The sequence below is a fragment of the Candida dubliniensis genome, chromosome 6 (assembly GCF_000026945.1).
Source record: "Candida dubliniensis CD36 chromosome 6, complete sequence".
Classification (NCBI taxonomy): Eukaryota; Fungi; Ascomycota; class Pichiomycetes; order Serinales; family Debaryomycetaceae; genus Candida; species Candida dubliniensis.
Window position 1 is genome coordinate 956,656 of NC_012865.1, and position 14,349 is coordinate 971,004.

At 33.9% G+C, this 14,349-nt stretch overlaps 6 protein-coding genes across 6 annotated transcripts; 1 reads left to right on the plus strand and 5 right to left on the minus strand. All coding sequences in view use genetic code 12, as the record gives it.

Annotated features, from left to right (window-relative positions):
- Positions 1 to 552: 552 nt before the first annotated feature.
- On the minus strand, positions 553 to 1,227 carry CD36_64840 (ubiquitin carrier protein, putative; the record flags this gene model as incomplete). Its single annotated transcript, XM_002421136.1, has 1 exon — positions 553 to 1,227. The coding sequence occupies one exon, from the start codon at positions 1,225 to 1,227 to the stop codon at positions 553 to 555; it is 675 nt and encodes a 224-aa protein (XP_002421181.1).
- A 391-nt stretch (positions 1,228 to 1,618) lies between these two features.
- Positions 1,619 to 7,555, minus strand: CD36_64860 (subunit of the CCR4-NOT transcriptional complex, putative; the record flags this gene model as incomplete). The annotated part of the gene is made up of 1 exon (XM_002421137.1): positions 1,619 to 7,555. The coding sequence occupies one exon, from the start codon at positions 7,553 to 7,555 to the stop codon at positions 1,619 to 1,621; it is 5,937 nt and encodes a 1,978-aa protein (XP_002421182.1).
- A 1,626-nt stretch (positions 7,556 to 9,181) lies between these two features.
- On the plus strand, positions 9,182 to 9,865 carry CD36_64880 (dnaJ-like protein, putative; the record flags this gene model as incomplete). Its single annotated transcript, XM_002421138.1, has 1 exon — positions 9,182 to 9,865. One exon carries the CDS (start codon positions 9,182 to 9,184, stop codon positions 9,863 to 9,865), a length of 684 nt encoding a protein of 227 aa, XP_002421183.1.
- Positions 9,866 to 10,241: 376 nt separating this feature from the next.
- Positions 10,242 to 10,493, minus strand: CD36_64885 (cytochrome c oxidase polypeptide VIb, putative; the record flags this gene model as incomplete). The annotated part of the gene is made up of 1 exon (XM_002421139.1): positions 10,242 to 10,493. The coding sequence occupies one exon, from the start codon at positions 10,491 to 10,493 to the stop codon at positions 10,242 to 10,244; it is 252 nt and encodes an 83-aa protein (XP_002421184.1).
- A 452-nt stretch (positions 10,494 to 10,945) lies between these two features.
- CD36_64890 (conserved hypothetical protein) lies at positions 10,946 to 11,449 on the minus strand (the record flags this gene model as incomplete). Its single annotated transcript, XM_002421140.1, has 1 exon — positions 10,946 to 11,449. The coding sequence occupies one exon, from the start codon at positions 11,447 to 11,449 to the stop codon at positions 10,946 to 10,948; it is 504 nt and encodes a 167-aa protein (XP_002421185.1).
- Positions 11,450 to 11,855: 406 nt separating this feature from the next.
- On the minus strand, positions 11,856 to 13,400 carry CD36_64900 (conserved hypothetical protein; the record flags this gene model as incomplete). Its single annotated transcript, XM_002421141.1, has 1 exon — positions 11,856 to 13,400. The coding sequence occupies one exon, from the start codon at positions 13,398 to 13,400 to the stop codon at positions 11,856 to 11,858; it is 1,545 nt and encodes a 514-aa protein (XP_002421186.1).
- Positions 13,401 to 14,349: the final 949 nt, after the last annotated feature.

Genomic DNA, 14,349 nt, shown 5'->3' on the forward strand with positions numbered 1-14,349 from the left:
TTCGATTTCATTCTTTTTGCTTTTGCGTGTCTGGCGGCGCACACACGCAACAACACTTTTAAAGTTTTTGTTCTTTATTACACACCCCCACCCACATCCACCAACCCACACACCTATATATATACTCACACTTTACATTTAGCATGCACAACAATTCGAGTCAAATACTAGCTCCTACTATCAATCTAGAGTTGCAGCTCTTGCCGATAAGCCGATATTTTAAAAGCATATAGAGGCAATCTGTTCTTACCTATTTGTTTGTTCTTTCATTGAACAACAATATTTAATAGAATTGAATTATACGTATATATACTAGAAATTTGATGTAGATATATTATATGGGTTGTGTGGGTAATATGTGTTAATGTGTATCCATGTATGTTTTTTTTTGAACAGTTATGTTCTACAATACCAAGGACTCAAATATTATGAACAAGAATGACGAAATGAATGAAATTTCAAGTATTTCAACAACAAAAGATCATCCATATATATTCAAAAGAATAATCTTTATTGATTTGATTTGATTTGATTTGATTGGACTTGGTTTATTCATTGACATTCTCGTAATAATTCTTCCAAGATTTTATTTTCCAATTCGCTTTTATTCCCTACTCCTTTGAAACTTTTGATCCCCATTCTTCTTAACACTTCAATGGTCTTATCTCTAGGGAACCCCATACTTTCATATTGGCTAACAATTTCATCATCAATTCCATATAAGGCTGAATCACTCAATTTGGCCCCACCATTATTACTACCACCATCAGCACCATCACTGGCATAGATTTTCGTCCAATACGCAGCTGTTTCTTCAAACCCTGATTTATTGCTTAAATAATGTTTAGCAACTTCAGCATCTTGTGGATCACTTGGCTCAGGTGACTGTAATAAACTTTGTAATGAAATCAAACTTGATTTCAAGGTCAAAATTGGTGTCCAAGCATCTTTTAAAATATCTAAACATATAGCCCCTGTAACCGATGAAATATTAGGATGATAAATCTTGGTAATAAATTTCATTTGTGGGGGTTTAAATGGATATTCTTGTGGGATATCAATAGCAACTTGAAATAATCCACCTTCATACGGTGTGCCTGGTGGACCTTTAAAATATCCTGTCAAATGAGTCAAATCATTTTCATTATTTAAATTCAAAGAAACACCAGACTGGGTATCTTGACGACATTCTTCTAACTCTTTAGCAATTCTTTTGACACGAGACATTGTTTAATTGTTTATAATCAATATTTCATGAACTGTGTTGCTGTTTATTTTATTTTTTTTTTTTTGATGCTGTTTTATTTTTCGCCTGTTTGTTTGCTGGTGGTGGTGGTGGTGATGGTAATGTTTTGGTGGTGGTACTGGTATATGGCACACGACCTGGGGATTTGGAAAACTTGTCATCTTAACACATTCGACAATTTCCGCATCTTACATCAAATATCGGAAAATCGGAAAAACGCTTATTCCTATAATAATAACTACAACAAAACAAAGAGTAAACGATTTATATATATATGCGTGTATGTGTATTAGATAATAATAATAATAATAACAACATTAAAGAAAACTTGTATGTAAACTAGACCATTAAACCTCATAAAAATTAAATTAACTAAGGAGTTGACCCTTTAACATTGACACTTAAAACATTGAAAATATTCTTCACCTCTTCAACTGAATCTTTGACAAATGGTAATTCAAAAAATCCGTAATCCCCATTTTTAACCAATTCGGTAAATAAAATAGTTAATCCCCAAGGATGTGGTTTATTGCTAATTCTTCTTTCCAATAAAACTCTGGTGATAATCTCTTGTACAACCAACTTATTGCTATTACTGTTCCAAATATTGTTATTACTGAAGAAATGTAAGATAATACCAATGAACCAATGGGTATGGCTATTTGGATATCTCAATTGATTAGCAATAGCATTGATCAAATGATACTTGAATTCAGTGTTTCCATAATTCATTAAATCAACTAATAGTGCCACTTGTGATGATTTGGTGTTAAATCCTCGGTTGTTCGGTAATCTATCAGCAACACTGGATATTCCAACATGCAACACTAACGCATTGATCAACTTTATATTGAAATGAATTGTTTCTTCATATCCCAAATCATTAACCTCTTTAGGTTGATTCAATTTTAATCCATTATAAATGGTTCTCATCAATCCTGGCGCAGGAATTCTCAAAAAGTTCTCAACCGGTTTCTTCAATCCAACTTTACTCAAATCTTCAATTGGTTTATAAAATACTACTGGTGATTCATTGATCTCAGGTAATCTTTCAACTTTTAACCCTTGAGTGAAAGGATCTGGTACATGGATATCTTTGGGAGTAGCCGATAAAACAATATTTCTTAATTGAATGTATCCCCTCGGAATATTAGTCACTAATTGATAATGGCATTCTACTAAAAATTCAGGGAAATCATGTAAAATACCAATGAAAATTCTGTTAATAGCCTTGTAGGTTACATTGATCACATCAGGTCCTTGTTGTGAGTTTTCTTGTTTCTCTTTCTCATCTTTCTGTTCATGCTCTTGTTCTTGTTCATGCTCATGTTCGTGTTGTCTCGATGATTGCTTGTTACCATAAACTTGTTGGAATTTCAAAGCCGAACTCAACAACTTGACCAATGTTGAATATCCTTTTCTCTCTGGTAATTCCAATAGCTTGGGCAAATACATACGATGCGAAATCAATGAAATCCAAGCAAAGGTAAATCCAGGTATAACAATTGGTTGCAAGGCATTGAATAATTCACCAAGATAATTATAAAATTCAACATCTAAATTAACAGTAGCTTCTTCATCCAAAACTGAAGCATCACACCATGTCGATAACAAAGATGAGAAAAATCTGAAATACGCACGTTCATTCCAATTAGCCTTTGAAGTCTCATGGTCATTAATTAAATTCAAAATGATTATTCCCAACACTTTCTTCAAATAGTCAATGGCCTGCTTAGAATCTTCAATCAATAAAACAATTCGAACAATCAACATAGCCAAAGTATCAACAGCAAGGTACGTTTCATGTTGAGTTCTTGAACGTAACTCATGTTCAGTGGCAAACGAAGTGATGGAAATCTCAATAGCTGCCTTGAAAAAAGTCTTTACATATTCAGGATTATTGAGTATACCTGCTTGAATCAATCCCTTGACAAACTCAATCTGCAATTCATGTGTTGCCTCGTCTCCATGAGTCAACAATCTTACCCATTCAGCAAATATATAACCCAATTGGGCAAATAATTGGTTTGACGCTGGTGCTGCCTCATTCAAGAGTTTGAACAATGTACTAGTTGCTTCCTTTGCTTGTCTATGTTCATCGCTTTGATCATTTCCTTGGTATTTAGATAAGGCATCTAATGTATTAGCAAACTCTGATCGTAACGCAATAGGACGCATATCCTCTGATGTGAAAATATTGGTCAACAAACTAGCTGCAAACTTTACCACAACCGGATTGTTTGTCTCTTTAATCAACTTCCCAATGGATAAATCTAATTTAATTGGTTGGATCAATTGAACCTTTAATAATGAAAGCATAACTGGCATGTTAAACTTACGTTGATCAGATGAGTGTACAAGCCACCAGATAACATCCTTGGCTGTAGAAGGCGAATATTCACACAATTTATCCAAAATAACAACATAAATCTCATTACTCATTGGGTTTTCATGCGCCTGGGTAAACAAACAGTTAACTGCATATTGTGCAGCCTTTAATAACAACTCAGGATATTTTATGGCATTGCTTTGTGCAATAACTAAAGCTTGAGTCAATGCTGCCATAATGGAATGGTTTGGTGGCAAATCTGCTAATTTGGTTTCTGTGACTTCAGAAACAAGTTGAACTGCTTTGTCACAATTGGCAGTAATAGCAGCAAACAATTGTTCAAAGGAAACAATATCATCAGGAACACCTTGTGCTTGCGCAACAACACGTTCTTTCTGTTGTTGTGGTGGTGGTGCTACTGCTCCTACCCCTACACCAGCTGGCGCTTGTGATTGTTGTTGTAATGGTGCCAATGATTGTGGTTGCTGTTGTGTTATAGCTGCACTTCCTGGAGGGGGTACAATTTGATCCACTCTTGTTTCTCCGAAATGTTCATAAATCTTCAATTGTTGTGTACTCAATCCAGTAGGCGCTAACCCTAATGGATTTGGTAATCTCAACGAGTACTCACTAGCCCCTTCTTCAATAAACGGTTCATTTGGAACTGTGGCATTATGATGTTCACGCAAAAATACCTCTGTCTGCATTCTTGCCTCTATCAAATCAAGAATACTTTCCCCGACCAACACATCAACAATATCAACACATAAGCCAACATTAGCTTGAATGGCATTATTCAATTCAGCTAGAGGAACTTCATTTGGATTGTTTCCCAACAACTGCAACATAGTAGCCTCAATGGTTTCTACCAATGCTTTTCTTCCATTGCATGACACCATTGCATGAGATAACAGCAATGCCAATTTGTGATAACTGTTACGCAATTTCTCAACATCACGTTCTGTGGCAAAATCCTTAGTTATTAAAGCTTTGGTAGTAGTAACAACAGTTTCCACAACTTTGTTACAAATGTGTGGAGTACATTCCCTAACAGCACGAGATAAAGATGCTTGGAATGCTCTTCGCAAATTTGCATGCTGGGTGAAAATGGAATTCCCAATTAAAGTGCTGAAGCTGGTATCCAACGCAGGTTCTGCTTGTTGCTGTGGTGGTAACTGTCCTTGAAGCTGTTGCTGTGGTGGTAAATTTTGTTGTTGCTGTAAAACATTTTGCATCTGCGGTTGGGAAATTCCCGGGAACTGTTTAGATTCAATTATTTGTTGTGGGAATGGTGCTTGCATGTTGTTAGCCAATTGCGAACCTTCTAAAGACAATTTTGTCATTTCATTAGCCAAATTCACTGATTGTGAACTGATACCAAACATTCTCGCCAATGCAGCTGGTTCAGGGTTGTGGTTTCTAATAATAGTACTTTGTTCAATATCTTTTATCTTCATGTTGAATGAATTCAACAACACTTCAATTTCAAATTTTAATTGTAATTTCAAGTCTGCACATTCATACAACTCAGATAAAACCTTCATAACCCCAACAACCCAAGGGTTTGGTGGTTTGAACACTTTTGAATATTGAGCCTGATCCAAGATTTTACACACAAAGGGAAGAATCAATGGCAATGAGTTGAAATCATATGCCTCCACTAACAAGAACTTTAATGCAATATAATCTCTCCTCAATGGTTTGTCGTTGGCTAATGTGATTCTTCCTAACCAAGCACCTAAATTCTTCAATTGGTTTCTTTCACTTCTTGAATCTTTAAAATTACGAATGATATGATCAACCTCTTTCAAAGAAACATTCAAAATATACTCAAAAAATATTGGGTTGCCCAACGACTTGACCAACGTGGAATATAATTCATGGTTGTTTGGCTCTGCCTTGGCTCTGTCCGACACCAAGTAGTCTGAAAACCACGCAAAATAGCTCTCAGTCAATACCTCTTGGATTTCGGATAATCTAAGATTTTCACCTGTCATATTGTTAACACTGAATAACAACTTATCTCTGATGGACTCTGGCGGTCCCTCTTGGGTTGCATAACCAATAGTTCTGTCAACATAATTAATGGACTGATATTTTGGACCAACCTCTGGTGTATTAGTTTGGGTAGGAGCTGCACCAGTGGCGCATGGTATACCATTAGCTGCATCCTTTACTATCTGGTACATCTTAGCGTGGGCAGATAATGAACGACATTCCAACAAATGTTTGCAATAAATTGGATATTCATGCAACCTTGATTTGAAGTTGTACAATGATTGCACGGCAAATTTGAACAAATGTGAATCTTGTGGTTGATTACAGGATTCCCAAATGAAATTTAATGCAACAGTCAAGGTTGTACCTTGAATCAAATCTTTTTCTAAAAGCGCCCCAAACAACAAAGATGTCGAAGCCAACGCTGACAACGGATATTCGGAGAAAAATTTATACTCGTCTAGTAACGAGTGTATCATGCATGCAAAGACATCTTGACTGTGGAGATCGTCACTTGCCTTCATTTGAGTCAACATATCAACAATCTCTTTGATCTCAAGCTCTTTGTTATACATTTTAGAGTAGTAAGCTTTCATTTCCATCTCAACGGTAGGTGGGAAAAAAGGAGATTTCTCCTCGTTGGCTAAAATGGCTTCATCATGACCATTTCCAAAATTAATTAATCTTGGATAAGTTGTCAACAACAACAATTGAAGGTTTCTCAATGTCTTAGCATCAATAACCCCATTGCTTGATTTTATTTTTTCGAGCAAATAATAAACAGTGGGGATTTTTAAAACTTGATGAGGTGGGAGCGCTTGTTGTTGTTGAAGTTGTTGTGCTTGCTGAACCTGCTGGCCCCTTTCATAATCTTTTTGAGCACGCTCGTCCAATGCTTCGCACAATGCTTGATAAATGGATGTTTTGGCTTGTGGATCCTTGAGCTTGGATTCAATAACAGATTTGTAGTCGTATCCGAAAAGACTTGATTCTACCAAAAGCTTGATAGCAATTTTCAGGTCAAACGCCCAAAATATATCCAATATTTCTTGGGTTAACTCAAAACTGGATGCTAAGGTCAACACTTTATCAGCTGCAGCAATGGTTTTTCTGCTCTTGTAGTAGTCAGCTAATTTAACGGCTGCAAGCCCTGATTCCTTAAGCAAACGTACTACTTTGGGCAACGAAGGACTTGCGCTATCTACCAACAAATAAAACAAGGTATCAATCAAGTCATTTATAAATTGGGATTTCTCAACGACAGTTAATGCTGCAGCCAAAATATACTCGGGGAACACACGATAATCATGCTCGAATAATTGGTTTAAAAAAGTGTTTAGTTTTTTATCCTGTTCACTCAATTGGTGTTGCTGTTGCTGTTGCTGTTGTATTTTGGTTATTACTTGAATTTCTAGTTTACCGACATTGATAAACTTCAAAATGTTCCTTCTAGTTTGGGGGGTGTTTTTGTCTTCCTCAAAACAGTAAGCTAAATTAGGCAGCAACGATATATCATAACCACCCTGCGATGCATCCAGTGAGTGCAAGATATACAACAATGTTTTATTGAACCACCATTCGTAATTCAAAAATATATCTATTGGTTCTTGCTTGAAATCTAATGACGATAAGAATTGGGTAATGCTGCCAACTGATGGTTGGATATCTCTTTGTGACGAGTCAAATAAATATTGATGCACGTGATTAAACACTTCGTACCAGTTGACATTGAATTTTCCGGAACTCTCGATAGATTTGAAACATGCTTGTAATTGAGCACCTTTGGCGTTTGAACCTGGTAAGCTACTGGCAAAAGTCAATCCTTGGGATAACCCTTGAGACCCAGGTATTAATATTTCAGCTAATATTAATGCTATGCCTTGATCAATTTCGTTTGGTTTAATCTGCAATAAGCTTGGTAACAATTTTTCTGGTAATAAATTTTCTGGACCAATTTCGATTAATAATTCCTTGAATGACATTTTTAATATATTTTGATAAAATTTGTTGACTGGCTCGATAGTTGATTTAAATGCTTTCAATGAACTTAATGTTAGAAGCTTGTGAATAAATGGGAAAAATGGGGTGTTTAGTATACAATCTAACAATAATTCCCAATTGTAATTTGCTGGAAATTCTTGGGATCTTAAGGATTTTAATAAGTCGATGGAATTCTCCTTTATGTAACTGTCGATTTTTTCGTGAGATGTAGTATCAGCAAGCTTGACTAAAAATATAAAGGATAAGATTGGGTCGCAATTAAATCTCTTTACAAATTCAATGATATCAATGCTTTTGGTGTCGAATAACTTGGATAAATGAATAAACAATAAATCAAAGTATTTCAAGTCTTTTGTGATAACTTCGAGTTCTTTAGAAAATAACTCTTCAATAGGTGTTAATTTAGTGTTAGAATAATTGCAAAATCTAATAAAACTAACAAGCTTTTCGTAATAATTGCTAAGAACAATAGGGTTTGATACTTGTTTAGCTAAAATAAATCTGATTTGTTGGTAATGTGATTCCAAATTATCGTGATCAGCAGTTGTTAATAATATCGATAACTGATTGATAATAGCTTTGGTTAATTCGGGATTCTCTATTCTATAAGATGGCTCCTTTTCGACTTGCTGTTCTATTATTTGTTGGTGTTGTTGGCCCAATGGGCTAGGGTTTACTGGTGATGAAGACACGATAATAGAATTTTAGTTTAATAGATTAAAAACTCACAGTTGAGGTGTTAGTTCAAGGTGATTTTCTTTAATTGATGATGTGGCGGAGTAATGTAACTTCGTGGTGATTAATTCTAAGAATATAAACCAATCAAATGGAAATGTATAACAATTGGCAATTGGGTTTAGTTCTCCTTGTGTGGGAAAAAAAAAAAAAAAAATATAGATCTTTTGTTTTGGTTTATTGTTGTAATAGTATATAAGATCTAATCAGTAGTCAATATATACTCTAATTCAGCTTCTTGTTTTTAGTAATTGCCTTGTGAACAAATTGATTCAAATAAAAGAAGATGTTTTCAGAAGTTGTTGTCTCTTTCTCTCTTTTTTTGGGTTTGAGTGGCCAAAATGGAAAATCAAAGAAGAAAAAAAAATTTTACTGTGAAGTAAGAGGGTAGTGTATGGGTTGACAATTTAATACACGTACACAGATATATATATAGATGTGTATATGCAACACAAAGCTCATTAACAACTAGTAATTTAATGGTTTTTACTTAATAATGTAGATTGATATATTAATAGAAAGAGAAATGGATTTGATTATTGTATAAACAGCTTATTTGTTGTGACTTACATGTTCATTGCCTTATGTGGAGCTACCAGATTTGTATGGGTTCCAGCAGGGAGTGGCATATAACGTATAGAAATTTAATTCTTTAAAGGTATAAATAAACAACGTGTAGAAATAGAAAAAATCTATTGTCTGGGTTATTCTTATTATCAAAAAAAGGGATGGGTTCTGATGATTATCTAGAAGTGGTAAGCAAATCATTTCTAAGATGGAACTATAACTTCAAATTGTGTCTCTCTTTTTTTTTTTTTTTTGCTTCACCACACTTTACTTTTTGCTTAGATTATTCAGCCCTAACTCCCACCATGGTGTACTACTTTACGGCAAAAGTGACTGCAAAAGATGATGAATTGGCTGACTTTGCTATTGATGATTCCCAGGCTGATGAAGCAACCATATATATGGGAAGAGATAAAGTAGAAAATGACCCATTAATCAAGCATTCTCATCCCAAGAACATTTGGTTTCATGTTGACAAGCTTTCGTCAGCACATGTATATTTGCAATTGACCAAAGATCAAATAAAAAGTTTCAAATCTTTTGCAAGTTTCCAAATAGAGGAAGATTTGCTTAATCAATTAGGACAGTTGACCAAAGCCAATTCGATAAAGGGCAATAAATTAAATAACGTATCCATTATATATACTCCGGTTGAAAATTTGCATACAGACGGGTCAATGGATATAGGTACAGTTACTTTCAAAAATAATAAACTTGTGAAGAGGTTTAACGTTGTGAAAAAGGAGAATGCTATAATCAATAAATTGAACAAAACAAAGAGAGAAATACCAACTGATGAGTTTATTTCCAAACAGAATGAGTTAATCAAAGAAATTGCTAATGAGAGAAAACAAGAAGAAAAAGAGGCAAAGGAGTTGAGCAAACAATATGAATATCAGAAGAAACAAAACGCTGACCCTTATGCAGATTTGTTTGCTAGTGAATCAACTAGTAAGTCTACCAACTGGTCTGAAGATAGTTTCTGGTGATTTTTTTCAGGTCTTCATAGAAACGTAAAAACATAAAAGTTGCAATTCTATTCTCATTCCTTCTTACGTAGATAAGATTATCAAAGTAATCTCAAAATCAAAAATGTTTCAATATTCTTTTCTTTTTCTTTTATTTCATTCTCTTTTTGTATATAATCGACATGTAATGGAAGGAATATTTATATAAAAAAAACAAAACAAAACAGTTAAAAATGAAGGGGATTCCAAAAACGACAATGACAAAATTCAAAAAAAAAAAAAAAACCAAAAAAGAATATATATCCCACCTAAAAAGGGCTAATCAAAACTGACATAATATTGAATGTAAAACAAAAGCTATCATCATTAAAAAAAAAAAGAACAGGATCCTCAAACTCTAAGCGTCCATGTTGACTGGGAATTTACCAGCAGCTCTTTGGTCGTCCCATTTTTCAACCCAATCTAATGGACATAATGAAGTGAAAGTTTTGAAAAAGATTTTGCATGGTTCAAATTCTTCACCTTTCACATTGACACATTTATGGTAATCAACGTAGGCTTGAGCACAGTGTTTGGATTGGTTTTGGTTTGGGAATCTTGGGTCGAATTGTGGAGTATCAAATTTAAAAGTAGCTGGATCGACTGGCATTATGTATGAATATGTTTAATAACTATGAAGAAGTATTAATTGATAGTTGGTTTATTTTTTAGTTTTTTTTTTTTTTCCAATTGGGAGGTTTATAGGTGTTTTTTTTTTTTGTCTCTCTCTGTCTTCTCTATTAAAAGAGGTTTTTCTTCCATCTTACGATTTTTCTCTATAATGAGTGGTGAGTAGTAAGACTGAATTTTCATTGGTTGTTGCAAAACCACACTACCCAATAGAAAAATTCTTAACAATAAGCAACAAATTTGTATATTATACATAATGCTGGAGTAGTGTCCAGATTACAAGACGTGTACCTAAGGATAAAAATAAATATACCGTCCTTCTATCCATCGGCATAGATCATTATCAGGGTTATTTATTACAGTATATCCCTCCTTTCAACCTTATAATTCAAATTTTATTGAATCAAAAGTTATACAATATACACTTACACATTACTTGTCTTGTTTCGTCCAGCTAACCAACTCTATATTGGACATTATGGAGTGTTTACCAATTAAAATGTACAACACTGGCAATGTGTAGATCTTGGGACCTTTGATTTCTTGTAAAGCTTCTTTCTCTAGTTGGTTTCTATCAGTTTGCTCATTTTCTTTTTCCAGTATGGGCTTATAGTTTGGATTTACTGTACTATCAATATGTAGTAGTTTATTATATTGATCCAATTTTTCCAGCGGATCTTGTTGTCCATTCTGCTTTTGTTTGACTATTTCTGTAATACATATTAGTTTGGCAATTGAATTTGACAGTCCAGATAAGAATATCAACTTATCTTGTTCGATAGACTTCAATATGGCATCGACTTTACTCCTGATTGAATCATTTTTGGTTATCTTGAACACTGTTATATCCTCTTTCTCTGTTAATTGCTTCAGTAATTCATTGAAAACCAGATTTGATTGTTTATTATAGTCACTTTTTAAAGTTGATTGAACCATATTTTGAGTTGAGGTGCTGTGTTTGTAAAATTGTTTATTGATCTCTGTGAAATGTTGAAGGGGGAAGACCTAGATGATGAGGAGGGCTAAAAAAAAATATTTTCGTGTTTGGTTTTCTCTTTTCAACTGTATAGATATATCCAGACATATGTTGCAAACTGCCAGAAATATATACAAACTGACACATGAAACAACTTAAGTATATCTGTATAGTCAGGTTTTGATTCGTTCTATCCAATCAGTCATCTTGATAAAACACCTAAAATACATATCAAAAACATTCACAATAATTAATAGGAATAATAAAAACTAAAACACTACTTAAAAACAAATTAACTAATATATATATATGTGTGTGTATAAAAAAAAAAGATATAAAGGAATACCTCAACCTTCTTCTAGCTTGTTATCTATTTTTATGCACATTAAAACTAGCTGGAGAATTAGATGACTGACTACTATCATCCTTACATAAACTAGTTCTTAAACTACTACGGAAACTAGATTTTGAACTGTTTGAACGACTTATGGTTCCAATGATTATTGTTGTTGAATCAACTGCTCCAAATCGATTATTAGTGCCTAGATCTAAATCACCATAAAATTGAGTCAATTCTAAAATTTGGGTTTGAAATTCTTTTAATCGATCATTATTTGGTGCACGAGAATTACGTGTAGTCAAGTTTCTATAAGGGGATTGGTTCAATCTTCTTCTTTTTCTATTATCATTATTAGTATTGTTGTTGTTGTTGTTAATTAGTGATAAGAATGTATTCGTTGCACCATTAGCCATAGCACTACTATTGGTATTGGTGGTTGCAGTAGTAGTTGATGGTGGGATTGTTGTTGATAAGCCAGCAGCATTTGTTGGCAAAACCGTACTTCTATTATTATAGGAATAACCATTGTTAGTATTGTTGTTATAGTTAGCCATTACTGAATTGATTTCCATGGTATTTAAATCATGATTCTTAATGATGGGAGTCACAAATCCATTCAGGTGTAATAAATATTCATTGCCCTCAGTATCAAGCAATTTTGTCAATCTAGTGAACGATGTTGACAGTGGAGTTGACAGGGTCATTTGAGGAAGAATCTCATCATTTATAGATTGACTATAACCATCTGGTCCAAATGTCAATACTTCTCTACCTTTAATTAACTCTTTCAATTCTTTTACACCAACTACACTTTCAGTGTCTGAACTAGAACTTTGATCAATATTGTGAAGTGGAACAATTTCATTTCTGAGCTGTGTTGGTATTGGTGATTCTGTTTCTACTAATAAAGGTGGCGGTGGCGGTGCTATAGCAGGCAATTGTAGTTGGGCGGGTTCTGGTTCTGGTTCTGGTCGTGGTAGTGGTAATGGTAGTGGTAATGGAAATTGCATTGGTATAGAGGGTGGCAGTTGTGGTGGTGATGGTGGTGGTGATGTTGTTAATGACGGCGATAGCATAGGTGAGACAGAAGCGGAAACTGAAGGTGATGGTAAAGGTAAAGGATCTGATAAATCCAACTCTGAGGTTGAATGTGAGGATGGTAATAATAACCGTGGTAATGTTGGAGCAGGAGGTGGTTCATCAGATGTCATTCTTGAAGTAAGAGATGTTGTTGACAGTGTTGATGCCGTTGAAGTTAATGAATTCGTCGATATTGTTGGTGACAATCTAGTTTCATCATAAGGCAGACCTTCATTACTTTCAATAGTATATATGACAAACAATGGTATTCTCTGATAAATGGTGGATTGAAAATGTATTGCAAACAACCTACTTGAAATAGAATCCAATATTGAATTTATGGCAATGTTTCGTTCAGGATTTGCTTCATCTTCATCTTTCTTCTTTGGTTGCTGTTGTTGCTGTTGTTGTTGCTGTTGAAGGTAATGATAAACGCATTGAATAAATACTAATGCAAGCTCAAAATATTCTTGAATAGCTAAATTGTTCATTTTTGGCCCCGTCCCCCTTATTGTTGGTTAATAGTTAATTGGGCTTTTACAAGGCTGTATTTATTAGTACGGGGAAGGGAGTGGTGGGTTATTTTGGTCAATTTAATCTAATACAGTTTTATCCCCACACAGACCTGTTTTCTTTTTCTCTTTAGCTCTTGTTGAGTTCTATGGACTAGTTAGTTCCACCCACCAATAAGTATGTTTTATTCCAACTATTGCAGTAAGTCACAATATACTTGTGTTAATGCTTAAGGCTAGCTGTTGAAAACTAAAGTAATTTTATATAATTTATACAATCAAACAGTTGAAAATGAAAACAGAAAAGCAAAATAAAACAACAGGGTTCTTGTTGTTCAGTTTACAATAGCTTTCTTTTGGCACTTTTTTTTTTTTTTCATAACAAAATAATTATTGCTAATTATTAATGAAACACAAAGTCAATATATTTAAAGAAAGTTTAGGATTAAAGAAAGAAAAACTACTTGCACATTTATACATCTTGTTTGTTATACTATATATCTATAAATACAAGTGAACCTGTGAAAAGAAATTAACAGTGTTTTGCTTGTTGTTTCCCGAAACAAATTAGACAGTAGATTAAACAATTTTTGAATAATCGGGTTTATGCTTCATCTTACCATATTTGACTGCTAATAATTGCGAAAAAATCAAAGTTAAAGGAAAATTTCTTTCAGATGAGAACAAATATATAGCTAAACTCCGGTAAATAATCATGAAAAGACTTATCAATTAAAAGATATGAGTCTTTTTTAAAGCTTTTGACTTATTATTTAATCTGTTGGAAGATTTATTCCCGATTTAAGGACCAGAGCCATAGCAAGTCACTATTATTGTGGTACAGGTATTTGTTCAGAGCTTTTGAGGAAGATAACTAAATCGAATTAAACAACTAATCAAAGCTGCTAGTCTAAAGACTAAACTTTAC